Genomic DNA, 27409 nt, shown 5'->3' with positions numbered 1-27409 from the left:
ACTCGTACATACGTTTCTCTCTTATATATTACGTGCATTTGCATATATATCTGTTTCTCTATCCCATGCGTCGTAGTTTTTGGATGAAACCAACAGCTTGTACACACGTGCAAGATTTTATTTTTCGTGATAAATCGAACAAGAATATATTCTTTCGTGCTTCTTAATTGAGTGACATTACACCAGGTGAATAATGCACTCGAATAAACGATTTTTCTTAATACTTATAAATTACGCGACGCGTTAACATTCAATTAATTCATAAAGGAAAGCATGATAATTATATGAATCAACTTTAAGAAAATAAGCGTAATTTTTTATATTAAATAACGAATAATAGAAAAGATGGAATAAATAAGTTAACAATAAAATGATAAACAATACGCGTTTGCTTATTTACAAAAATCAAAATATAAGCAGCTTAAGTAACTCAATATTTTATGGAACGTTCTTCAAAATCAATAACTACATTGTGTTCTTTCCATTCGAAAAAATTCTGTAACGTAATTTCCGCACTAAAGGACCTTCTATCGTAGCATTTTCGTCAGAGAATTTCAAATAATCTAGTTCTGCTTCGAAATCGTTTTATTACCTTTTTTTATTACGCCTTTGAATCCATCGAAAGATTTATATTAAAATTTTTACTTTGCCACTACTTTCTTTATGTCGCTGCATATCAATTATTTATTGAAGCTACTTCGTTCTAACGTGGCAATCATTCACCAGTTCAGCACAGGCTAGCGCACATTTTACGAGACGGATTTTCCATGCGTCGAAGTCGCAAATGTCGTTACACGTGTACCGGGGAGTATCGACAAATATCAAAGTCATACGAGTGTGGTCAGGAAGGCGAACGCAGGAAGGGCGGCATTGGACAAGCCAAAGAGGCCGGAGGGACCGAAGAGAATACGTAACAGACCAGAAGCCATCCTCGTCAAAGTAGGGTAAGACAAGGAGTGGATCCAGGTCTACAAAGACTTGATGGGGGCTAGGGAGACCCTAAAAGAGAGCTGTGGAATTAGGAGGACCAGAACAGGTGACATTCTGATCGAGCTGAAAGCAGGTAGCAACGCCAAAAAGACCGCGGCGGATATGAACACGGCGCTAAGAGGCAAGGTGAGAGCGCTACCAATGCGCGACAAGACCTCCGTAGAGATCAGGGATATAGACCCGCTCGTAGGCAAGGAAGAACTAGCCAGGGAGATAGTAATGCAACTGGGCATAAGCGACATCACCGAGGTCGAAGTAAAGACCCTAAAAATGGCGACGTGGGGCACCCAATCGGCAATAGTGACGATGCCGAAAGCCTATCTGGCCAGAGAGGGAGCGAGCCGGAAGATCAGAACCGGCTTGACGATAGCCTCGATAAAGGCACTACCCAATGTGGTAAAGTGCTTCGGATGTCACATGTTCGGGCATATCGCGAACAAATGTACGGCGATAAACCCTGGAAAGGAGATTTGCAGGAAGTGCGGAGCCAAAGACCACACGATAGCTGCCTGCGTCAACGCACCCCGCTGCTCCATCTGCAGCAAGGAGAAAGGAGTGAAATTTGACCACGTAACCGGATCCCTGGCTTGTCCAGAATATAGAAGGCGGTTGAAAGAGAATAAATGAGGATACTGCAGATAAACCTCAACAGATGCAAGCTGGCGCAGGACATGATGCACCAATGCGCGATCGAACTTAGGCCGGATATAATAATAATTTCCGAGCCGAACAGGCAGATACCGCACTGGTTTAATTACACCAAAGGAGACGCCTCGATATGGGTCACACTCCTCAATGGCAAACTGCCTGATGAAACAACAGAGGTCAAGAGCGACGGGATAGTGGGCGTCCGCGTCGGCGACGTCTTCTGCTTCAGCGGATACTGTTCGCCCAACATAAATAAGCTAGCATACTCCAAATACATAGACACGTTGTCGACTATGACGAAGAGCGTTGCTAGAAGACACGACAAGGTCGTCGTGGCCGGAGACTTCAACGCAAAGTCAACCTGTTGGGGAGGATCGACCACAGACAAGAGAGGGAGAGTCTTAATGGAGGCACTAAGCGGCCACCGGGTGTTTCCATTGAGGCTCAAGGAAAAGTACCCCTTCTTCATGAACGGGAAGACGAGCTTCCCCGACATAATAAGCGTATCCAACAACGTCAGCGAGATACACGCCGGAAGCGCGGTCTTGGACAAATACTCGGTCTCGGACCATCTGTACGTGCTCCACAGGTTTAAGGCGAGGAAGACCCGAACCGTATCGAAGTTCTACAGGTACGTGACCAAGGACATGTCGCCGGAGGAGTTCCTGAGCAGATTCGACGACACAATGAAGAAGGAGGACCTCAGCGCGGCTATCGGAGAGGATGGGGCCGAACCCTTGCAAAAGAGCATCGAAGGTACGTGCGAAGGGATGCTAAGGAAGTCGAACTGTGCGGCGAGCCGCAAGTACGCGAACTACTGGTGAAACCCGATGATCGCGGAACTGAGAGCGCAGGCGCACAAAGCGCTCAGGAAGGTGACGAGAGAAAGGAGGAAGAATGCCGGCAACACCGAGCCCCTCGTCAACGCCTACAAGGAGATCCGAAGGCAGTTAAAAAAGGAGATCGCCCGCAGAAAAAAAAACAGCTTGGGCAGAATACTGCAAGATACTGGAGAGCGACCCTTGGGGCAAACCCTATCGCACGGTCATGAAGAAATGTAAAAGCAAGGGACCAACCAACGACATGCAGATCGACATGGTGAAGGCAGTCCTACAGAGGCTATTCACCTTGGGACACGGACCCCCCATTATGAGGGCCGCGAAGAGGCAGAGACCGAAGAAGAAGGAGATATTAGCCTCAGCGTCACCATCGGCGAAGGCGATGTCGTCGATGCCGCCGGAAGAATGAACACCAAGAAGGCTGCAGGAGTCGATGGCGTGCCGGGCGAGATCGCGAAGCTGGTAGCGAGTCGCAGGAGCGAGCTCGTGACAAGGGCGTTCAACGGCATCACCGAATCAGGAAGGATCCCAGACTGCTGGAAGACGGCCAGAGTAATACTGCTAAGGAAACCGGGAAAGGATCCCTGTCTCCCTAACGCGTACCGGCCGATAAGCATACTCCCAACCATGAGCAAGATCTGGGAAAAATGCTTTAAGAAGATCATCGAGAGATGCATCGGAATGGACCCGTTCCATCGGAGGCAATATGGCTTCAGAAAGAAGAGGAGTACGGTAGATGCCATCACGCAGGTGATGAAGTTTGCCAACATCTGCAAACGGAAGAAGGTAGTATGCGTGATGATCACCCTGGATATTAGCAATGCCTTCAATTCGCTCAGCTGGAAGATCATATACGAGGAATTTGACAAGAGGAAGCTGCCATGGAAGGTCAAAAGGCTAATCGGCAGTTACCTATCCGGAAGGAGGATCATCGTGAGCAACCAGCACGGCACGGTGGAGCACGAGGTGGCGGCGGGAGTTCCGCAGGGATCCATCCTCGGACCATTCCTGTGGAACTTGGTATACGACCGGTTGCTCGAGAGACTCGACAACATGCCAATGGTCAGAGCAACCGCCTTCGCGGATGATCTGGCCATCACATGTTCCGTCGGGAGGAACGAAGAGGCCTCCGCCAAGGTCAACACGATGCTAAGGATCGCCAACGATTGGTGCACGAGTGTCGGGCTCACCCTGGCGAGAGAAAAGACGGAGGTCATGCTCATCACAAGCTTGCGAGTGCCGAGAGTGGTGAAACTCAGGTTGGGCTCCTCGGACATCGAAACGGTCGATCGCATCAGGTATCCCGGAGTCGTCATCGACTCCAGTCGGAGATTCGGTGCGCATATCGAGATGGTGTGTAATAGAGCCGACAAGTTAATAGGAGCCCTTAGGGGAATTCTACCCAACATCAACGGGCCGCCCAGCTTGGCTCGTAGGCTCTACTACAATGTGTGGGAGTCCATCGTAACTTACGGAGCACCGGTGTGAGCTAGAGCAGCGAATACCGATAAGAACAGGAAAAAGCTGAAACGAGCACAACGAACGGCCCTGTGCATAACAACGACGGCATACCGTACCGTCTCCCACGCGGCACTTTGCGTGTTGACCGGGAATCTCCCGATTTACATAAAGATAAAGATGCTCGGAGAGACCTACGAGAGGAACAAGATCCATGGGTCCAGGATTGGCACGGATGACGGCAGCAAGCTGAAGGAGGAACTGGAGGCGATTCGCAAGAAGGCCCAAGAGGACTGGCAGAAGGAGTGGAACAACTACAAAAAGGAAAATATCACAAAGAAATTAATACCGAGTGCGCTGCTATTTACCAAAAAGAAGATGGACATCGATCACCACACCATGCAGCTGCTAACCGGGCATGGGAGCTTCGGTGTCTATAGGAAAAGGATTGGCAGGGACAGCGACAGCAACTGTCTCGACTGTGGAGACCCGAACGACGATGCAGAGCACGCCCTCTTCGCGTGCCCGAAGTGGACGGACAGAAGGATCGAGCTGGAGAACGCTCTGGGCGGGAAGATAGACGTGGGCAATCTGATCGCCACGGTGACCGCCAAGGACGAGAGCTGGAATAAATTCAGGCAATTCTGCAAGACCGTCATGTGTCACAGGAGGGTGACAGCGAGGGCCTGGGAAGAGGCAAGGAGGAGAACGAGCGAAACAACAACTACGCGGAGCAATGAGGGCAAGAACACGAAACAACGAAAAACCGCAGAAGGAGACCAGCCCAGTATTCTGAACTGGCTGAGAGGACGACATGAGCAGTAACTGCCCGAAGAAGTAGATACAACGGGGCACGAAAGGACAACCCTGATGACTGCCGACAGGTTTTACCGGGGTTGTCTGCCCTCTAAGCGGAGGAAGAAGGAGGAGGGGTTTTTAGTGGGTATGGCAACGACATCCGACCGACTCCCACATAACCCAGTGATGCGGGTCACTGGGCATGCGTAATAGCATTTTCCCCTCCCCACGCAAAAGAAAAAAAAAAAACAGCACGACGAGCCACGATTATACGTGATTGTGAAATTTCTAAAATTTCTAATTTCTCTGCGAAACCGTATCCAGAAGTTACATAAAATATTCGTCGCGCAAAGACGATGAAAATATTTGAGCAGTCAATTATTCGCTGTGTTAAGCCACGATATTTAGCGAAACGATCTTTATCACCAGTTGTAATGTTTAAGACTACTTCTATTCATGCTGTATACTAATTTTTCGCTAAATGTATATTTGCCATAAATGTTACAATTACAAGACATCATAACTGTTACAAGAGAAGTTTGTAAAGTTGCGATATGAAGGTTGATGTTTTTAATTAAAAAATTTTTGATCGCGAACAACCGTTAAAACGGATCAAAGTTTTTTTGATTGCCGGTAATCGTTATCGACGAGAGAAATTTCATTTTGGTTACCAGTAACCAACATAAATAATCGGATTTTTAAATATTTTTTTTTTTTCTGTTACGAGTAACTGTTATCCGTGTCGAGAAAATTTTATTTTGGTTATCGATGACCATTATCGATGGCAAAAATTTGCTCTACATTGTCAATTATCACTGGCTATATTATCAATCGTTATTAACGTCACTGATAATTATTGGGTTGGAAACTAGGTGATTGCGAATTTTGTCAATATCATCTAATGACAAAACCCGCAATCACCTAGTTAACAAGCCAATAGTACGTGTGTTCGCAGTTATTCATAAAACTTGTGTGTTTTATCGAGCAAACAAAAAGATATGAAAATATATGAAACGAATAGGATGAAAGATATCGCAGTAGAATATTTTTATTAACAGTTGCACCGTGATATCTTTTATCTTATGCTTTGTTTCGTACATTTTCGTATCTTTTTCTTTGCTTAATAAAACATATCAGTTTTATAATTAGGCTTCTTTACGTTGCCAGTGAAAACCGATTATCAGCAATGTCAATAAATATCGACGATAGTCGAATGTGACTAGAAAATATTTTTTTCATCGACATTGCTTGGCGATAATCGAAAATCAATTTCGCCATCGATAATGGTTATCGGTAACCAAAGCAAAATTCGGTTTTCCTTGATAATGGTCACTGTTCGATAACCGAACAAAAATTCAGGTCACTTCCATTGATTACTGTTTCAAATTAAATTCCCATGATCTAAAATTATTATCGAGCGACCGAGGAACAAATCGAATCGTTCGTAATGATTATTCGTAATCAGAATTATTAACGATTAAAATTCTTGAATCGTATCGCTTTTGGAGAAATTGAAAACTGGCTTTCGTTTAAATAAAAACTAGTTTCTACCCAATGATTTTCCTGCCAAAAAATATTTAACGTAGTTGTTATTTTGGAGCTTCGCTTGTAACTTCCACGTAGATTCCCAGATTGATTTCTAATTTTCCTATTGTAATATAACAATTAATACGATATAATATAATAATCTTAATATTAGATTATAAATATTAACATTGTAGGATTTTCTTATTTATTTATTTTATTTGGGTATGGTCGTTGTCACAAGATCACCGGCGATCTATCGGTTTCGTGATTTCTTGCGTCTCCGACGTGACACTAGCAACCTCACCATACACGCCTATTACATCAATGCACTTGTCACGTAAAAATAAAGAGAAATTTTATAAGGAAGAACAAGACTTTATTTTCACTTGGTTTATACAAGTATAAGACACTTCCGAACTCTAGCCGTGACCGTACGAGAGTGAGTCTTACAATCTTTTTACTTTCGGTCATCTGTTCTCTCATTATCCCCACTACCCTGTAGGCGTATGTGACCGTTGCTACGCTTCTGGAACATTTGGTGGAAGGGCCGTTAGGCCATAAATGAATCCTCAGGTACTCCGCCAATATACATTGTCGCCAAGGTCCCCATGTGTTCCTCTCGTCGGTCCATCGGGTTCGAAGTATGCCGACCGGGACACCATCCTGCCCGAGGTGTGTGTGTGTGTCCTGGTCTCTGATGTGATTTACGTTACATACCTCCCTCCTTAGATTGATTTTGGTCCTCTAAAATCTCAGTGTTTCTTCAGGATTGTTTTATGGAGGCTAATTGGCTAAAAGTGTGTTTTCTTCTTTGTCTTAATCGACAAGACAAAACAAAAACAAAGTGCATAACAGCTACTTATGGAGAAGGTGAAGACCGTCCTGGAAAATAAGGTTTAATACGATTACCATGTATTTTCCTAATCGAGTCATTCACCATTATTTCGTAATAAGGGGTTTTTACTTTTTCAATGGTGTACGGCCCTAACCATTCAGTATCTAATTTGTGTTTTTTATGATCATTATGAACTAATATTAAATCTCCTTCTCTAAAAATGGATTGAGGTTTAATAATTTTTTTTCTTTGATCTCTTTGGTATCTTTGTTTACTCTTCATTAGAGTTTCCCTGGCTTTAAGTAGCTTGGCATCCCATTCTCGTTTCCTGAAGCTGACCTCATCAGCGTATGTTCTTTGCGAATTTTGGGATATGGTAGATGGGAGATTGGCCTTGTGTCCAAATGTTAGTTCGAAAGGGGTATATCCAGTGGCATCATGAACCATAGTGTTATATGCTAGACACACAAAATTTAGGTTTTGATCCCATTCTGTTTCATTATCGTTTTGTATAGCTTTTAACATGTCGGATATTACAGCATGTGTTCGTTCTAGGCTTCCGTTGGATTGTGGATGGAATGAGGTGGTTTTTATGTGTTTGATCCTAAATGCTTCTTCGTATCGTTGCATTAGCTCGCTAATGAAACTTTGTCCTCTGTCAGTTAATATACGTTTCGGTGCGGAGAATATATAAATGTAATGATTCAATAAAGCATTCCAGATTGATTGGGTCTGTTGTGTTTTTAGGGGCACAAGTATTAAATATTTGGTTAGTTCATCGTGTATAGAGAGAATGTATTGGTTTCCTATCTTGGTCTTTTTCAACGGGCCTATCACATCCATAGCGATTTTGTCGTTAGATTCTAACGGGGTGTCGGTTATCTGTGGTTCCTCCTTTCCTCTTATCCGAGTAGTCTTTGATGTTTGACATGTCGCGCAAGTTCCTATTCTGCTTTTTATTCTGTCTATTAGGTGTGGGATATCATATTTGCCTCGGATTCTGTCGTACGTCTTTTGTATTCCGGGATGTCCTACCAAGTCATGATTTTCTTTTAGTACTTGTTCTATTTCCTCTTCGTTTAATATCGGAATGCATTTTAATGCACTCTCAGCTTTTAGCTCTGGTTGCGTATATTGTTCAGGAAAAGTCCTTTCCCAGGATGGTTGAGGTGGTGTTTGAAGTAATGGGCGAGATTCTCGAAGGACCGATAGATCTTTAGCGGTGTGGGTTACTTCGTCTACGGTTATTAGGGAACTGGCCTCCGATACATTTCCCGTTTTTGTTTTTGCTACAACTTCATCCATACGCAGTGCAAGCATACTCATTTGTTTCTGCATTGCATCAAGCAAAGCTTTAACTGTTGGGTCTATTCCGCTGTTAGTTAAAGCGGCGCTAACAGTTTCGGTTTTGTCTTCTCGTGGCGTTGCCATTGTTATACTAATTGTGCTGTCTGTTCTCGATCTGTATTTGACAAAAGAATCCAGGGCTTGCTCACCTTGATCGTTTGGCAGTTCGTTCGTGAGCGCCGAGGCGTGCAGACGTGCCCGGCAAAGTCCACAAAATAGCAAGTACCATCCAGTTGCTGCTGAGTGCCGAGACGTGCAGACGTGTGTCCAGTGCCCTGTGAAGTTCACAAAACTCCACGTGACGCCCAGCTGACGAAAGCAAATCCAACAAACCTAGCCAGGGGTTAACAGCCTCTCGACTAGTTCTTTCACACTGAACTAACTAGCTCGATGATGGCTCTATCATTTCCAACAGGCTCCCCGGAGCAAAATTATAACACCGCCATGTTTCCTCCCCCGTGGCAAGAGGGCAACGCAACTATCCTGGTAAATGACCACCACACGAAAAAACGAAAGCTCGAACCGACCAAGACAAATGTAAACAAGATTCAAACCAAACCATCAGCCAGCCAAGTGACTACCTACAATAGATTCTCAATTCTGGAGTCCACGGAAGACTCCATGATTACAACCGAAGAGGTAAATAATCTCCATACTCAAAGAATTCCCCCTCCCCCACCGATATTCATTAACGACGTAATCGACATACAGTCAATGATTAAAACTATCGAAAAAGACATCAGCAAAGAAGACTACAAGCTAAAGATTAACAACAACCAAGTGAAAATACTGCCGTCCCACCCAGACGCCTATAGAAAGTTAACCAAGCTATTAAAAACGTTAAACGCCAAATTCCACACATACCAGCTCAAACAAGAAAGACCATTTCGAGTGGTGCTACGCAATATCCATCACTCAGTCGATCTAGACGAACTAAAATGCGAACTGTCAAATCACGGCCACGAAGTAACTAACATCAGTAACATTAGGCATAGAATCACAAAAAACCCACTATCCTTATTTTTTATAGACCTAAAACAAAAAACAAACAATAAAGAAATCTACAATATCAATCGGCTGATGAACTCCATAGTTAAGTTCGAGCCACCTCTTGTAAAGAAAGAAATAATACAATGCAAGAGGTGCCAAAGGTACGGCCACACGCAGAAATACTGCAATCACAACTTCCGGTGCGTAAAATGTGCAGGTAATCACCCCACTGACCAATGCACTAAATCCCCGGAAACCCCCGCCAAGTGTATCCACTGTCAAGGAGAGCATCCTGCGAACTACAAAGGATGCTCAGCCTACAAATCGCTACATAATATAAAGTATCCAAAACTGAGACCCAAGGACATAAACATACAAGAACCTAAACCCCAAAAACTCACCACACCAACAGTATCCTATGCGCAGGCAACGCAAGGAAACGCATACAACTCGAAAACACACAGTGTACACACAGAAAATAGAATTCCCACCCCACCAAGCACGGACAACTTTACCAGACTCGAAAAACTTATCGAGAAGCAAACTGAGCAAATTAACAACTTGCTGTCACTACTCACACGCTTCATGGACAAATTCATAAGCACAGAAGCAAAATAAAACCAATGCGAATAGCTCTGTGGAACGCCAACGGTCTAGCTCAGCACAAATTTGAACTAGAACTATTCTTAAAACAACAGCAAATCGATGTGATGCTCATATCCGAAACCCACTTCACCGACAAAAACTACCTCAAAATACACGGCTACAACTTCTACCACCCAACACCCGAGCGGAAAGGCCCACGGCGGCACCGGAATCATAATCAAATCAAACATCAAGCACTACGAACTTCCACCATTCCAGAAAGACTACCTCCAAGCAAAAACGTAGCAATAGAAGACTGTCATGGTACAATCACCACTTCAGCTGTATACTGCCCTCCCAGACACTCCATCGCCAAAGAAGACTTTGACAACTTCCTGGACACCCTGGGCAATAGATTCATAGCCGGAGGAGACTACAACGCCAAACACACCCAATGGGGCAGCAGACTGGTTACAGTAAGAGGCAAAAACCTCCTCAACAGCATAATAACCAACAACCTCAACTACCTTACCACATACGAACCCACACACTGGCTCACCGACACAAACAAAATACACGATCTCTTTGATTTCCTCATAACTATAAATATCTCGTCAAGACACGTCCAAATCAATTCCTCGGCTGATCTCTCCTCCGACCATTCCCCCGTGATAGTAACAGTCATTTCAACAATCATCGAGAATACACCTAATGGCTCCATTCATAACCAACACACCAACTGGCAGCTCTTTAGAGAAATCTTCACACACACAACTTCAGCCTCAACTTCACTAAAAACCAATGAAGAAATCGAAGCAGCCACGGAATACCTAAACACGAGCATAATAAACGCTATCCGCTACTCCACACCGGCAATAACGTCCATCAGCAAACACGAATATCCCCAGTACATATTAAAAAAAATAGCAGAAAAACGTAGACTAAGAAGAGTATGGCAGACCCATAGAACACCGGAGGACAAACGCAAACTAAACAACGCAACTAGAAAACTATCCAAAACCATAAAAAACTACAATAATGACTGTTTTCACAAATATCTCGCCAGCTTGTCCCCCACAGCCGACTCCAACTACTCACTATGGAAGGCCTCCAGGAAACTCACGCGCCCCCCACAAATAATACCTCCAATCCGCCGCCCGCAAGGCGGATGGGCGCGTAGCCCTATAGAAAAAGCCAACCTACTTGCCAAACACTTGTCTGAAGTATTCAAACCCTATTCCTCCGTAGCTGCTGCAGACGTTACCGAACACCTGCACACTCCCTTCCAAATGTCCCCTCCTATTGAGCCCTTCACTTCTGCAGAGATTATACAAGCAATCAATCGCCTAAACCCCAAGAAAGCAGCAGGTCACGACCTAATAGGAAATAAAGCAATCAAGGAACTTCCCATAAAAGGAATTGCACTCGTCGCATCAATCTTTAACGCCATCCTCCGCCTTGAACACTTTCCTAAGGCGTGGAAAATCTCACTAATCACCCTCATCCCCAAACCCGGTAAACCAATATATGAAACCAGCTCCTATCGCCCAATCAGTCTCTTACCTACCCTGTCTAAACTATTCGAGAGGATGCTCACGAATCGACTCCTTCCACTCCTAGAAGAATTGAAGACTCTCCCAGATCACCAATTCGGCTTCCGAAAACAACACTCAACAGTAGAGCAAATCCACCGCATAACCCACATAATCAGCCAAACCCTTGAAAAGAAAAAATACTGCTCAGCCGTATTCCTAGACATCCAACAGGCATTCGATAAAGTATGGCATGAAGGGCTACTCTACAAGCTTAAAAAAATCCTACCCCACCCATACTACTCCATCTTAAAATCCTACCTAACCAACAGACAATTCATAGTTAAATGTCTAGGCGCCACTTCCGCAACATTCCCAATAAAATCCGGCATACCGCAAGGTAGTGTCCTCGGACCCCTACTATTCTCCATCTACACTGCCGACTTATCCATATCAAACGAGGTAACAATAGCAACATTTGCCGACGACACAGCACTATTAGCTACCCACGCAGACCCAGCAATTGCCTCATCCACTCTCCAGCGAAGTCTCGACTCCATGGAAAAGTGGTTCCAAAAATGGGGTTTTAAAATAAACGAAAAAAAATCCTCCCATGTAACCTTCACGCTCCGAAAACAAACCTGTCCCCAGGTCACCATTAACAACACAATAATCCCAAGCAAGGACTCCGTAAGATACCTGGGCATGACCCTGGACAGGAGGCTAACTTGGGAAAAACATATCTCCGAAAAAACAAAGCAACTAAAGGAAAAACTAAGAAAATTCTATTGGCTCACGGGCCGACGCTCCAAACTAAACATACAGAACAAAATAACCCTCTACAAGGCCGTAATAAAACCTGTCTGGACCTACGGAATCCAACTATGGGGAACAGCAAGTAACTCCAACATTGAAATACTCCAACGCTTCCAATCGAAAACGCTAAGATCCCTATTAAATGCACCCTGGTATGTTACGAACGAAACAATCCACCGAGACCTCAAGATACCTACAGTCAAAGATGAAATACACAAGTTCAGAAGCAGATATAGCACAAGAGTCAACAACCACCACAACCCACTAGTCACCCAACTACTGGACACGACGGACCAGATCCGCAGACTAAAAAGAAAATACCCACTAGATTAAACCATTAGTCCTACTAGAATCAACAATATAAAACTATTATAATCCATGTCATTGTATCACGCCAAACTAAGTTACTGAAAATTCTCAACGAGAATTGATTGTAAATATTCTAATAAATAAATAAAGAAACCTTGATCGTTTAACCCGTAGGAAAGGTTCCGTTGCGGTGTTCCTTTGTCGAAACGTCGAAAGTGTCTGCTCTGTTACAGTGGTCCACTGATCCTCAATCTTCAAAGTTGACCGTAGCCCGAAATGCGTAATTTCGTTTTCTTGAAGTTGATGGATCCTGGCACGGATCGCCAAAATGTCACGTAAAAATAAAGAGAAATTTTATAAGGAAGAACAAGACTTTATTTTCACTTGGTTTATACAAGTATAAGACACTTCCGAACTCTAGCCGTGACCGTACGAGAGTGAGTCTTACAATCTTTTTACTTTCGGTCATCTGTTCTCTCATTATCCCTACTACCCTGTAGGCGTACGTGACCGTTGCTACGCTTCTGGAACATTTGGTGGAAGGGCCGTTAGGCCATAAATGAATCCTCAGGTACTCCGCCAATATACATTGTCGCCAAGGTCCCCATGTGTTCCTCTCGTCGGTCCATCGGGTTCGAAGTATGCCGACCGGGACACCATCCTGCCCGAGGTGTGTGTGTGTGTCCTGGTCTCTGATGTGATTTACGTTACACACTCGTGTTCAGTGTCTCCATACACTGCACTCGCATTCAGTGTCTCCATACACACCTATTACGTCAATGCACCCGCATTCAGTGTGTCCACACACGCCCAGTGCGGTAATATGATCCAACAAACTGAGACTCATCCGTGTATGAAATCGAAAATGATCTGTCATGTCATTACGGTCTGACCGGTAACTCACAAAATGCAACTGGCGCTTTGAATACTAACCGTAATGATACTGACTTTTGTGTCTTTTTTTCCTCCCTACTTTATCATTGAACGTCCGATCGAAATTTTTGTTGTTAACCTGGGCCCTTGACCTATTTGGACAGTTAGTTAAGCCATAAAGAGACCAGTACAATATAATTTAGCTAAACTATAAAGGAACAAAATACCAGTTATATCAAGTTTAATGTTAGGAAAACCCAATATTTTAGATCCACCCGAGGACGTGTGATAATCAGAATGGCCGTGTCGGAGATGAAAGAACACCGGAGCCTCTCCTTTGAAGCGATGGGAGGACCCCCTTAGTGCTGTAATCCAGATTTCATCATAGCCGCACTAAGAAACTGTTGTAATTCGATCCGACTGTACTTATTCGAAATTTATGATAGTGAGCTCGGGCTCGAGGCGACAACCGGTCGCTGAACGTAGTCGCGGTCAAGGGATGAACGTTTTATCTAACAAAGCCATGAAGTAACTCTATAGCTTTCCATAAAAAAAATACTTGGGACGGGGCACGACGGTAAACATTTCAACGATTTCTGTCCCGTGGCTCGCCACACGCAGACTTTGTCCTTCGGGTAAGACGATTGCCAGATGCCAACGCATCTTCGCAGTATATGTTTAGCTGGGCGAGGACCCGCTACGAATATTAAATTTCAATTACACAAAGTCTCTCAAATAGACAAATGGCCTGTGCCCCAACTATGGGAAGATAAGAGAAATCTATCCTTCCACGAACGACGCTTCTCGCTAGCAACTTTCCCCAAGGACAGCTAATATCTTTCTCTAACCACCAACATGGAAATTGACCAATTAACAGCAACGTCAATTTCCCTCACCCTTCGAACGAAGACATTTCTCCGCGAATCCGATGATGTTGTGCCCTTAGGCACACCCATCATAGTTTCCTTCGACAGCGTCACCGCGATGGAGAGTCACTCTCCAGTGCGATCTCATCAGTAATCGACCTGTCTTTCGTATACGTAATAATTGCCCCTTTCTCTAACGTACAGTGTAACTTAGGCGCTAACGAAGGGTAAAGTTCGTCATCCCTTTGACCGCGGATTCGTTATTGAGCCTAGGATCATTGTCATTAGCTTCTCGAGTGTCTAATTATCGCGATTACTTGTCCAATTCCATCATAGTCATATTTGCACTAGTAAATATCTCCTCTATTGCATAATGATCACGTCTAGCGCCAATAGGGATTCGTTTCACGCCTTTAACCCTAACTCTAATCTTAACGCCAACCCGACATATATATGCATTTCTGATAATCATTTTCAACTCGCACAGGGAAGAAACATCACTGAGGCTACCGCGAATTAAATTCGCGTATCAAGTAACAGGATAGATACGATTCATACGAAGCTTTGCGTCGTTATTCGAGGTAGGAAAAGCTTTAGCAGTGATATCGAGAAAAGCGAAACTACGAAATCATCGCTGTCGTCGAGACAGAAATTGCTGCGAATATCGCGGAAAGCAGAGCGACGGTAAAGAGTATTACAGGAAAAAGTTGTTCGGAATATTAGCCTTGGCAAACATATTTCAAAGCCGTTGAATATGGCGAGATTGTCCGCTTTGTAAATATTTACCGAAAAACATGTCGTACGAAGCTGGGCAATAAACGCGTTTTTCCACAGTTACAAACAAGTATCGTACGTATGAAACAAGTAACGACGAATTTTCCATTCCACGGCACGCGACAATTGACCGTATTATCAGCGTTTCGTCAGAGTTTCAAGAACTGCGTTTTCTTTTCTGTATTTATGGTTTCGCAACTGTAAAACGGAAGGTTTATTCTGGAGATGCGAGTTCGCGTGAACAACTAGCGCAACGAGTAAAAACACGCGGTTTTTGCAACTCGATCGAATTGTTAGCAACTGTGTGTACGAGATCGTATTACTCCCATCGTTGATCGATGTCAGGCTTCTATCCGAGCACACGGACAACGTTCTCCAACGACCAATCAAACATACCAGATAATAATTTTTCATTGTATCATTATTGTAGCTATTAACGACACGGGCTTGTTGTCGCATGATAAAAAGCATGCAACTGCGCTGACACGATAATACAGCGAACTTTTGCACGCTGCGATGGAAAACGCGTCGTTACCTGTTTCGTACGAACGATACTCGTTTGTAATTCTGTAAAGAAACGTCCGTTGACGAACATTATATAAAGTTCTTCCTTCTTCTTCTTCTTCTTGTCTGTAAATCAACTCCTTACAATTTGACGGTTTAAACACACGGTTTTCGCACACCCCGTATATACAGGATGCAACGGAACAACGTCTGAAAGCGAGAACAACGCGAATCCTTGTGGAAAAATGAAGAAAAAGTATAGGATAAAACGTTCTCATTTTCGACTTGGAGAATCGAGTCTGAAAATTTATCAAGTATACTCGAACTGTATCTGAATATCGGTTCGAATAATAAATTTATTTAATTATATAATTAATTTACTACAAAGGAAATACAATCTGGATGTGAATGTTAAATGGAAACAAATTTTGCTAAGTTGAAAATCGATCGTATCGTAATTACCACGACTCGTTGTTTACAGATTAAAAATCTGTTTTACGAATACGAGGAGCTATATATCTACTATTATTAATCAATTTTTATGAAAAATTTCGTACTATGCGCGGATAAATTCTAATTTGATAAATTGTTGGAAACGTGGAAAATTGAATGCAATAAAATTACGTGGCACGGTTTACACGGTTGCAACTTTATGACCCACTTAGGTCAAGTAGCAATGAAATTTATTGCATATATCGGAAATTCAAGGCACGTAATTGGCAGTTTATAAACAAATTATTTGTTCTCTTAATTAAATTGCCCGCGTCGAAAGCTGTGAAACGTTTTTGTATCGAAATCGAAGAATCCAACATCGCGATCCTATGAATCGAAGAATGCGACGTAAATGTTCGAAGTATGGTTGAGAAACGATAGAAAATTCCAAGTGTTACGCTGTATTTCTCGTTCGATTTGAATCGAAATTTTAATGAGGAACAGCGCCGATTGATATTTAAAAGTGAAACGGTTAAGAGCAACGATACAGGTTTTGTTAAAAGCAATTGGTCTATTTACCTCGCTGTTTAAACGGGTTTGTTTGACGTTACTTTGATCAATTTCCATTGACACTTTTATAGATAGCATTCTTTTTTACGGATGGAAAGCCGTCTGATGGAAATTTGTCTGAAATGTCCGTCGTAAAATTGCATTTTCGCGGGCAACAGAAAACAATGGAATTTTGTACAAAAGCGCAATACTTTAATTAGCGCAAAATTCCATTTTCCCCGCTGGGAAATTGAATTTTCTATTAAAGCGTGATACGTTTAATCAGCGGTGGCGTAAATTCAACAAACTAACAACTGGAATATTGACTTGTCACAATTTTGTGACACCGTATATGTCGTTGATACGTTCCAGTCTGGTCGTATTTACAATTTCAGAAATTTTGCAACTATTTTTTCATTTTATCCGTAACGAGAATAGCGAAGATAAGACAGGCAAACGTGGTAAAACGTTGATAATTCGGTTACAGGGAAATCGAATAAATTTGAAGTTGTAGAAAGTAAGAGAAAGTCGAAACGAAGCAAACGCGATTCCTTAAGCCACGATGTTCAGGGATTTTATAATCTTTCCGGTGACGTCTTCGACGTGGAATACCCAGAAGCTGAGAAATTGATTCTGTACGATGAAAAAGACGATGTCTCCACAGAACACAACGATACAATAGTGGAAGAATTATCGATCGACGTAAATCCTGTTGAGAAATGCTCAGTTGATATGACCGCTAGTTACTAAAAGGTTACTAGGGTTATGTTGGTACGACTCCTAACGACGCTCTGTTGTCATAGGAGTCGACCACGCCTTAATTGCTAAGACGCATTGGGAGAGTTTAGACGTTTGCTGTGTGATTTGGTGTTTTGTATAAGAGAGAAAATAAAAGGTGTGATAACCAATCCGAGTGGATCCGAGATTGATTATCAACCCCAACCTATATAAAATAACAAATCCCGAGGAAATTGGATACTTCTCTGGTCCTAAATGGCAAAGGAACAGATTATCAAGTAAGTCAAATATTTTTCCAAATGCCATTCTTGTACAATCGTTGCTTTTCTACTTACCACGTACAATATAGCGGTTAATAAATTAACGAATCATCGAATATTACTGAAAGAAAGAAATTGTACTGATATTCCAATCTATCGTGTACAAGAGTAATAATAACAGCATGTAATAAAAGAATAGCTTATCTTCAGCCTTAAAAGGAACTCGGTTTACAATTATTCTCCCTATTGCGTTCCACTCTCGCTTGATCTTCTACACGTTCATCTATATTTCGCTGTTTTTAATTTATTTTATTATTCCCTGTCTATTACACATATGTATATTGTCCATTGCACGAATCTTTATCTATCTTGCCTAATTTAATGTAAAAAAATAGAAAAATAGACAAATTTGCTGGAGGAATACGTTTACCAAAATTTGTCAAGAATTTTAAAAAAATTTGCAGGATGAAATTCACGGTAATACCGAATTGATATTTTTGAAATTATACTTTTGAAATAATTATTTATATCATAATAATTATTCCAGGAATACTTGCTCGTAGATATTAATTTATGCTTTTAATAATCATGCGTTTAAGCTATCAAGTCGAGTCGAGTAGACTTTCTAATTTCGTGGAAGATAAGTCGATTTCTAAGATAAGTCATTTCTAGAGAAAAGACCAGCTGCTAAGGATTCGCCGCCACGATGGCTAGAGCTTGGAATAGCTGCTGATTACTCCGTGGTAGATTTTCATGGAATTCGAGTACACCAATATATCTTGGCTCTTTTAAACATCGTAAGTAATACCAAACGAAATTCTGTTATTATACTTAGATATAGAATACCTCCTCCTACATATGTACGCAAGCAACCGGGAAACATAGGGCAGAGTTATGCGTATCTCTGTATTTTCAAGGTACGCTACTTGCTTTCAAACATCTCGATCGTATATTCGGATGGAAGCTCTGTATTTTCTGTTTACACTGTTCAAAGCTTACACGTATCTTTTAAAAAGTTCAGCGAATAATTTATCCGTAATGGAATTTTGTAATCGATTAATTTCAGCCATTCGGTAATTGGTTTTCCAATGCTGTTGAGATTAATAACGTACATTTCCTAAGATAAATATAACGAATAAAATTAATTTTTTAGGAAAATTATATAAGATACTATGTATTTACGAGAGTTTTGAATAATAATTTATTTGTAAGGCTGTAATACTGTTTCAACGCCTGTTACATTTTCGTACGTATTTTAATCCTAGGTCAGTGCAATTTACATGGACCCATCGCTTGAATCCAACATGATTCTAGTGATCGTACGAATGATTTTATACGCGGAAAAACGAGACGTTATGGTAAGCGATTTCCATTAAATTAAATCATTTAACTAAAGTAGTAACTATCTGAGATACGCATATGCGAGTGTCAATTATTTTATTTTCTACTTATCTGTACAGTGTATGGTATATAAATTATATAGGTCAAAATATCTGCGCATGACGTTTTAGATCGATAAAATGCAACGAGTTCCATTTTGTTAAATTGGACAACCGTGAACGATCCCTTGGAAACAAATTTCCAAACAAACAATTTTCACGGACCATTGACAAACCTCGCATTTATCGTGTATCCGAAATATCTGTATAATCGACTATTAAACCTTTTTCATCTCTTAAGAATCTTAATTTAATGTTATAGACCTATGATAATATCATTGATATACGACACTTGCGATTCCTTTTACTTTTCTATTTCTGCTATTCTTCTCTGCTGTCGAATCAACATTTCAACATTTTTCAGGAAGATTAAAATACTAATAGCGTTACAAGTTACATTTGATTACAATCAACAACACGATTACTTGCACATATATTTATTATCATTGACGAATATTTATATATAGTATATAATGCATGATGTAATAATAAATATAATATATTCGTAATATTTGCTAGCTTTTATTAAGAAAATATTAATAAATCGTCGTAGGTCCGCCGTGGCGATGCCAGACGATCTCTCGAGAACGTGAACAAATGGAACAGAAAGATGCTGTCCTCGAAGGACGTAAATCACGATGTTGCTGTATGGTTGACGCGATTGGATATAGGAGGTCCTTCGAGATCGTGCGCGTTAAATCGAGACGAAGGCTTGACCAGCGCCTTTATCATCGCTCACGAAGTAGCACACATGTGAGTGTCCCACATGTTGAGATATCGTTGGTAAACTGAAATATTTATAACTGGCCTGGGTATTTACGCAGAGACCGTGTGTTATTTATTTATGCAAATACGTACTTGTACGAGAATAATTTGAAAAATGAAATCTCCATAGGAGAACTTATTATCTTTACCGAATATCACAACGAGTACTGTACTTTGAATCTGCCATAGATTTTTGCGTATTATGTGCGTTCTTGCATTCCTCCTTCCACCTACGATGGCTCTTAAACAAGAAACGATATCGTAACGAGAAATACAACCTAGCTGAGCGTCCACTTTGGTTCCACTAGTGTTGTCCCATACAACTTTGTGTTTGACCTCGCTATTAGGGGACTTTTTATCCAACGTTTCCTTCACCGCCTTCACTACCTTCGATTTATCGAACTTGAGACTTAAACTGGCCGTTACTAAATCTTCCGGCTTCTTCGACATCGGTTGGTGTCTCTTCGTGAACCAATTCGACGGTGCCATAAAGGTCGAAATAGCGGCTTTCGAGGATCCGCTAAGCTTACTTTTAGCTCCGTGCAATGTCGACACGTCGAAGCTATTGGAACGGAAGCTCTTCGATCGACTTCCTTTCTGTTCGGTCGTTTTTTCGGGCCAGTTTGATTTGCTATCGTCCCGCGAACTCGGCGCTTCCTCGCCGCATCGGTTGATTTCCGTCGCGGAAGACGCTAACGAGCTTAGGATCGATATCAGATCCGTATTAGAGCAGACAATGCCCGCAGCACCGGAAACGGATGCACTCGCGGCTCTTGGCAGTTCCGAGACGCGCTTTCGGAGAGAAGACGTCGGCGAAACCGACGGAGTAGGCATTTCAGAGAATCGTTGTTTCGGCTGTTGAGTGTAACGTTGAGCGGAACTGTTACCCTCCAGCGGCTGTATTTCGTACACTTGCTCCGTCGACGTCCTGTACATCCTTAAGCGCACCTGGCAAACGGATTGCTTTTATTCGAAAGACAGTTTCTCTTTTATCATAATTCGTGCGTTATGATACATGTTTCGATGATTGAGCCGTTAAGCGTGACAAAGCGATGGAATTGTTTTGCACAGAAATTCTGGTTCTAAAATTATGTTAGGGATTCTAGGGCGTAATAACATCTTGGAACGCAAAGTTATCGATGTGTCGATGAAAGTTAAGCGAGCTTTATCGAAGCACACGTTCGAGTCTTTGGGCGATTGCTAGGAATACGCGTAATGTTCTTTTCTGTGAGCTGAAAAGTTGAACGACTATAAAAGGCGTTTGTAGAGGATTTCAAAACGGAAGAAGAGGCAGATTATTTAATACATAATATCTTCCTTTATAATATATCTAATATCCTAATAATTAGATGAACGTAATACAAATGTTTAGAATCAGAAATTATCTGTTTATATAGAGATCTGTTTGATGCAAGATCTAACATCAATCAAATCGGATTGTATGGATTGTGTATTTGTCTGTGTTAATCCTTTGACGTCGATACCAACGATGTATATAGCAAATGGCGGTTATCAGCCAAGATTATGAGTACGTAGGGAAGAACAGAACTGAACGCTTGCTGTTCCAATAATGACGATCCATAAAAGTCTGAACTCTAATAAAAAAAAAACGCATGATAACGAATACAGCGCGTATTCTTTCGTATGTCTTCAATGAATATGTATAAGTTTGCTCGTAACAGAGTTGAAAAATGCCTGTAGCGTTCCAAGTTTGAACAACGTTTGTGTCGCGCGAAAATTGAACAATATCTGAACCGCTTGAACGTTAACAAGTATCTTTTTCTGTGTTCGAGGTGTGAATGCCGCGAGTGTCATGACCAGCCTTTCACGTGCTCTTGGCGCGCCTTCTACTGGCAAAGATGGGACGCTACTTGAACTAACACGAGATGTTAGTTTTCCGAGAAGATCACGATATCTGTGCGGGTGAGGAAGTTCGGCAACTTGTACCGCTGTAATATAATTCCAAATTACCCTGCGGAGATACCGAGTTTACGACACGTCCCTGGCGATTGAGCGCGGGATGAAGCAAATTTCTATGTTATTGCTTAATAATTTATGATTCCAATTGAAAAATAAGCTTCTTCGCGACCATGCTATAAGCTTCACCGACGAAGACGTGCTTCCTTAGCGAGGCTCCTGACGAACAAGGAATGAAAACCATAGCGACTCGATTCGTCCGTAATTTTAACTGTTAATTTTCGCCTAATTAATAATTGTTCTAACTCCATCTAAAAAAGAAGAAAAAAAAGTAATTGATGAATCCACGTATGCGTACATTGTTATAAAGAACGATATGATGTGTAAATAATTATAAGTTACAAAGAATAAAATAATAAATAATACGATGAAAATTGTATACCTGGAGAGCAACGAATATTTGGTTCTTTCAAATCTTAACTTCGCACGATCGTATAGAAGTTCGTCAACTTTAAACTCGGTTTTTCTTAGTCTGCAAACTAGCGGAGATAGAGCGGCTAAAATTGTTGAGGTTATTCAGTATATAAAGAGAGAAAAACGCGTGGATAAAGTGTAAGATACAAAGTATATATTTGACTTAATAATGAAATACAGGAATACAATTTGAGCTGGTCCAGATCCGCACGCTAGCAGTGTTACTTTAAGACTGAGAACCCCGAAGCCAACGTCGCCTGTCTACCGTTTATGGTCTGCCTCCCTGCTATTCTTTTGTTTATATGCTGTCGATGGCTTCAGCGCTTGAGAAAGCTAAAAAGACCAGATGTGGAGTTTTCCTAGAAGTGGTGAACACTTCAACACCCTCCCTAAAACTCTACATCCCAACAAACAATTATATCTGAATATTTTCTAACTCTCGTCGTAAATATCTGAACCTTGATTTTGTCAATGTCTTCACAAATACATTTGCCAACTGCCTTTCTCTTTTCCATTCAAATTAATTTATTACTAAAAAAACTACGAGAAGACTAAACAGATCATGTAGAGTTTTTTTTTTTTATATTAGAAGTGATAGTCACTTCGACACCCTCCCTAAAAACTCTACATCTCTATAAGCAATTACCTCTTAACATCTTTTTTATTTTTCAAACCTCACTTTTGTCTTAAATATTCAAATCTTGGTTTTGGCAACGCTTTTGTACATATATCTGCCAGTTGCTCTTCGCTTGTTACATATGTTACATCAATTTCGCCTCTATTGTATAAATCTCGCAAAAAGTGGTATCTTATATCAATATGCTTACTTCTTTGATGGAATTCAGGATTCTTAATTAATTTTACGACACTAGTATTATCTACACATAGCGTATACTTAAATATCTCTATTTTGCATTCGAGAAATATTTTCTTTAGCCACATAATTTCTTTCTTTTCGGATCTCATCGTTTCGTTAAAATCCACTGGTAATTTTTTCGCTACGTACGTTACTGGGTTACCATAAAAATCGGTTCGCTTGATCTTATCTCTATCTCTCAATTGTCTCACATTCTCGCTAGTTATAAAAGGTTGTTTTTCAGTTTCACTCTCTGCACTTTCATACGTACATACTCTCAGTTGACCGTAATCCTCCGAGCAGGTCGGACCTCTCGGCCCTAAGGGATAAACAGGCGTAGGCCCTAACAGTGAGCGCGGCAAGCTATACAGTGCACAGTAGACAGTGAGAGAGCAAAAAAAAAAAAAGAAAAACAAAAAGAGTGCTAAACAGTGAAAAAATAGTGATAACATCAACCTCTCTACAAACAATTTAAAAATAGAAGAAGAAAGGAATGAAATCGAAACCAAGGAGGCAGAACCCGCCATAAGCTCGTCAAAAAAAGGAATCAAAAGAAAAATAGAAAAACAACAAATAATTAAAGATAGCAGCATAAGAACTGCTACACAAAAGACGCGGAAACTCAATCCGCCCCCAAACCTGGTAACCAGGAACAAAATAAACACAAAACAAGAAAATTTAAAAGGAGAAGAAAGCGACTCACAAGAAGAGCACGACGATAAAAACGAAAATATGAAACAAAAAAGAAGCCCACAACCTCAACCAATGGCAATCACATTAAAAAACAGATTCGAAGCCCTCCAAGCCCAAGACCCCTGCACACCGCAACCGCATGAAACCATTATCGAAAACATTAAAAAAAAAACGACGTATTAAGGGAAAAGGCAACCAGACAGCCCACTCCCCCGGACACGTCACCAATAACCACAAGCAAAAGCTATACCGTCCGGACAAGCACCCCCCCCCCCCCCCGCCGCTCCGCCAAAAAAAAACAACACCACATCCTTCAACATTACTGAAAAACCAAACTCATAAGGGCCTGCCACCCAGCCACCCCGCTGAAGACCAGGCAGACCCCCCCACATCAGCAAATGGGGCCAGGCCACCCCCCATCAACATAACATTACAAGACCCAAAAGACACAATAGCACTCATGGAAAATTCCCTCAAAATCAAGAATTTCCATATCAAAAGAATCCATTCAGGTAAGCACGTGCTTTATCTTCAAAACATAAATGACTACGCGAATGCAAAAAAAATACTGACCGCAGCCAACACGGCCTATTTCACATATACCCCAAAATCTCAAAAACCCCACACGTACCTACTAAAAGGGCTAGGAAACAGCTACACAGAAGCGGAAATACTAGAAGACCTAAAAGCCCTGAAAATAGAAGAAGTTAATTTCACCAAAGTGACTCGATTCACAACAAGAAAATCAAGGGAGAACAACACATTGCTCCCAATCTATATAATTCAAGTCTCCCCCGATAGCAACATTGGGAACCTACTAAAAATAAACAGACTTAACTATCTAAAAATAGCATGGGAAAAAATTTAAAAAAACGATATCACGCAGTGCTACAAATGCCAGCGAATAGGCCACACAGCACAAAACTGTAATCTAAACTATCGCTGTGTAAAATGCACTGAACCGCACGGGCCAGGCGAGTGCAAAATAAAAAAAGAAGCAGCAATAAGCAAAGAAAAAATCTACTGCGTAAACTGCAAAAACTACGGACATCCTGCATCATACAAAGGATGCCCAAAACTCGTCGAATTACCCAAAAAGATTAATGAAAAAATCATCAAAGCAAAAACAGCAAAAGCCGAAAGAATCGCCAAAATAAGCCGTAAGTACGTCCCCGAGCTAAAATTCGCGGACATAGTAAAACAAAGAACAAGTATAAACGAGACAAGCCCACAAGTAACAAACATAGCGGCACAAGTCAAACAAAACCCCAACCCAACAATAGACTCACCCCGAATAAGCATAATAAATGTCATTGAAGACTTCAAAAAAAGCATTCTAAAAGCTCTAAGCGAACAACAAACACAACTAAACGAAATAAAAAAAGCACTAAATACACATGAAGAAAGAATCGATTCCATCTTCAACATCATCGAAAATATAGACGAAGATTAGCCAAAACCCACCCGTCCACCAATCACAGCAAAAAATAAACCAGATAAAAGTTAAACATCTGAAAATCATCTCAATAAACGCCAACTCACTAATCTCAAACCAAAAAAGATACAGCATGCTAACACTAATTAAGAAAGAAACCCCCGACATAGTACTTATCTCAGAAACCAAACTGAACTATAGACATAAAGTGCAATACAAAAACTACTCTATAATAAGACACGACAGACCAAACGCTACCCAAGGAGGAGGAACGGCAATCCTCATAAAAAACCCCCTGAAGTTCAAAACAATACAAAACGACAAAATAACAAAATTCAAAATCCTAGAGACGACGATCATAAAAATAAAAATAAACAATAAGGAAAACTTATTTATCTCCGCAGCCTACGCAGCCCACGGAAACCAGAATCAATTTAACGACGAATTCGACGATCTCTTCCAACTTTTACAGCTCGACAAACAGGAAAACTACTACATAATAGCCGGTGACCTTAACGCTAAACATACCAGCTGGAAAAGCGAAACAAACAACACGAGAGGAAACTCCGTCAGAACCTGGCTAGACAATAAAAGCATTTTCTACAAAACAAACCTCTATGGCTCCGAGCTACCCTCTTACCCAAAAGGACGCTCCTACCTAGACATATGCCTAGCAGACGCCCGAATAAAATTCCAAAACTTACGACCAAATAACACTCTCAAAACCATAGACTACGACAGCGACCATAACGCCATAGTATTTCAGATAAGCAAAAACACATCCGACTACCTAACACTCGAAACGCAGACCGAAACACCCAGGTTCAACTATAAAAAGACAGACTGGAAAAAGTTCCAAAACCTGCTCGAACAGAACTGCGACCTAAAAATCTACAACAATGTCAACCTAACAGACAGACAAATCGACTCGTTCATAGACGAAATAGAAAAACATATACAAGAATCCGTACCGACATTTAAAAAAAAAGACTCCTGCGAGCCATATATAAACTATAAAATAAAAAAACTACAACGAGATAAAAGTTACATACTATCGAAATTAAACAACCTAAGACACAACTACTCTTACGACAAAAGAGAAGACATAGAATTCCTAAAGTACCTGCTACACGAAATAAAATCACAACTAAAACAAGAATTCGCAAACTCTATAAATCAATACTGGACAAATAAAATAAAAAATATCTCCAAAAAGACTCTGCTAGCAAGTTCCCGCAGATAAATCAAATTTTCAGACCAAAGGAACAAAACTCCATCCCGCCCCTCAAACTGCCTCCAGAAAAAGCCTCCCTCATCCAAGAAGCAGGCATCGAGATACACAACACCAACAAAGACACAGAGGGCAACTTCATAATATCAAAAACAACGGAAAAACTAGACATTATCGGCACCCACTTCGCCAAAACTCACACACAAAACGAACACATGGGCCGAGAACAATTAAACAGAATTATTATCGCCGAAACAAACATACTAAAAAATAAAATAAAACAAGACATAGCGCTAAACAAAACAGTCTGCACATTCTCAAACGAAAACACATCGGACGACCCCAAACAGCCCGACCCAGAAATAAACTACTTTACAAACTTCAATCAACTAAGTACAATCTTCTCCACGCTAAACAACAAAAAATCCGCCGGCTTCGATGGCATTCCAAACATCTCGCTCAAACGCCTACCAAACAAAATAAAATGGTACTACACAGTACTGTTTAATAACGCACTGAACAACACGTACTTCCCCCAAAAATGGAAAAAAGCCAAACTCATAGCCATTACAAAGAAAAAAATAAAGACGGCTCATCACCTGGAAACCTGCGACCCATAAGCCTCCTCCCCAACATAAGCAAAGTATACGAAATGATCATAAACAACCCCCTAGCAGCCTTCTGCTCAAAAAATAAGATAATCCCGGAAAACCAATTCGGCTTCCGCCACAAACACTCCACAATCCACGCAATAAACAAACTTACGTCGGATATCGGATAAGTGCTGGGCACTTAACGCAAATCAACGAGTAGCCGCCTGCCTAATAGACATCGAAAAAGCCTTCGACACCGTCTGGATCCCAGGGCTCATTTATAAAATAATTAAAAAGAACTTCCCCGAATACCTAATCAAAATAGTATGGGACATG

The 27409-nt window shown here is 41.4% G+C and overlaps 1 protein-coding gene and 1 long non-coding RNA gene across 2 annotated transcripts in view; both read left to right on the top strand.

The window, feature by feature from the left end:
* LOC126926985 (A disintegrin and metalloproteinase with thrombospondin motifs 3-like) overlaps positions 1-22230 on the top strand; it is a 143260-nt gene extending 121030 nt beyond the window's left edge. Inside the window, exon 5 of the mRNA XM_050743295.1 lies at positions 21668-22230. Coding sequence (XP_050599252.1) covers positions 21668-21749 — 82 coding nt within the window. The 3' untranslated portion in view covers positions 21750-22230. The remainder of the gene's footprint in view (positions 1-21667) is intronic.
* Positions 17469-18954, top strand: LOC126926996 (uncharacterized). The gene is made up of 3 exons (XR_007715056.1): positions 17469-17688; positions 18343-18467; positions 18936-18954. It is a non-coding gene; the product is annotated as an uncharacterized LOC126926996 (long non-coding RNA).
* Positions 22231-27409: the final 5179 nt, after the last annotated feature.

Source organism: Bombus affinis, unplaced genomic scaffold, assembly GCF_024516045.1.
Source record: "Bombus affinis isolate iyBomAffi1 unplaced genomic scaffold, iyBomAffi1.2 ctg00000068.1, whole genome shotgun sequence".
Classification (NCBI taxonomy): Eukaryota; Metazoa; Arthropoda; class Insecta; order Hymenoptera; family Apidae; genus Bombus; species Bombus affinis.
This window is presented reverse-complemented; position numbering and strand designations above follow the sequence as displayed.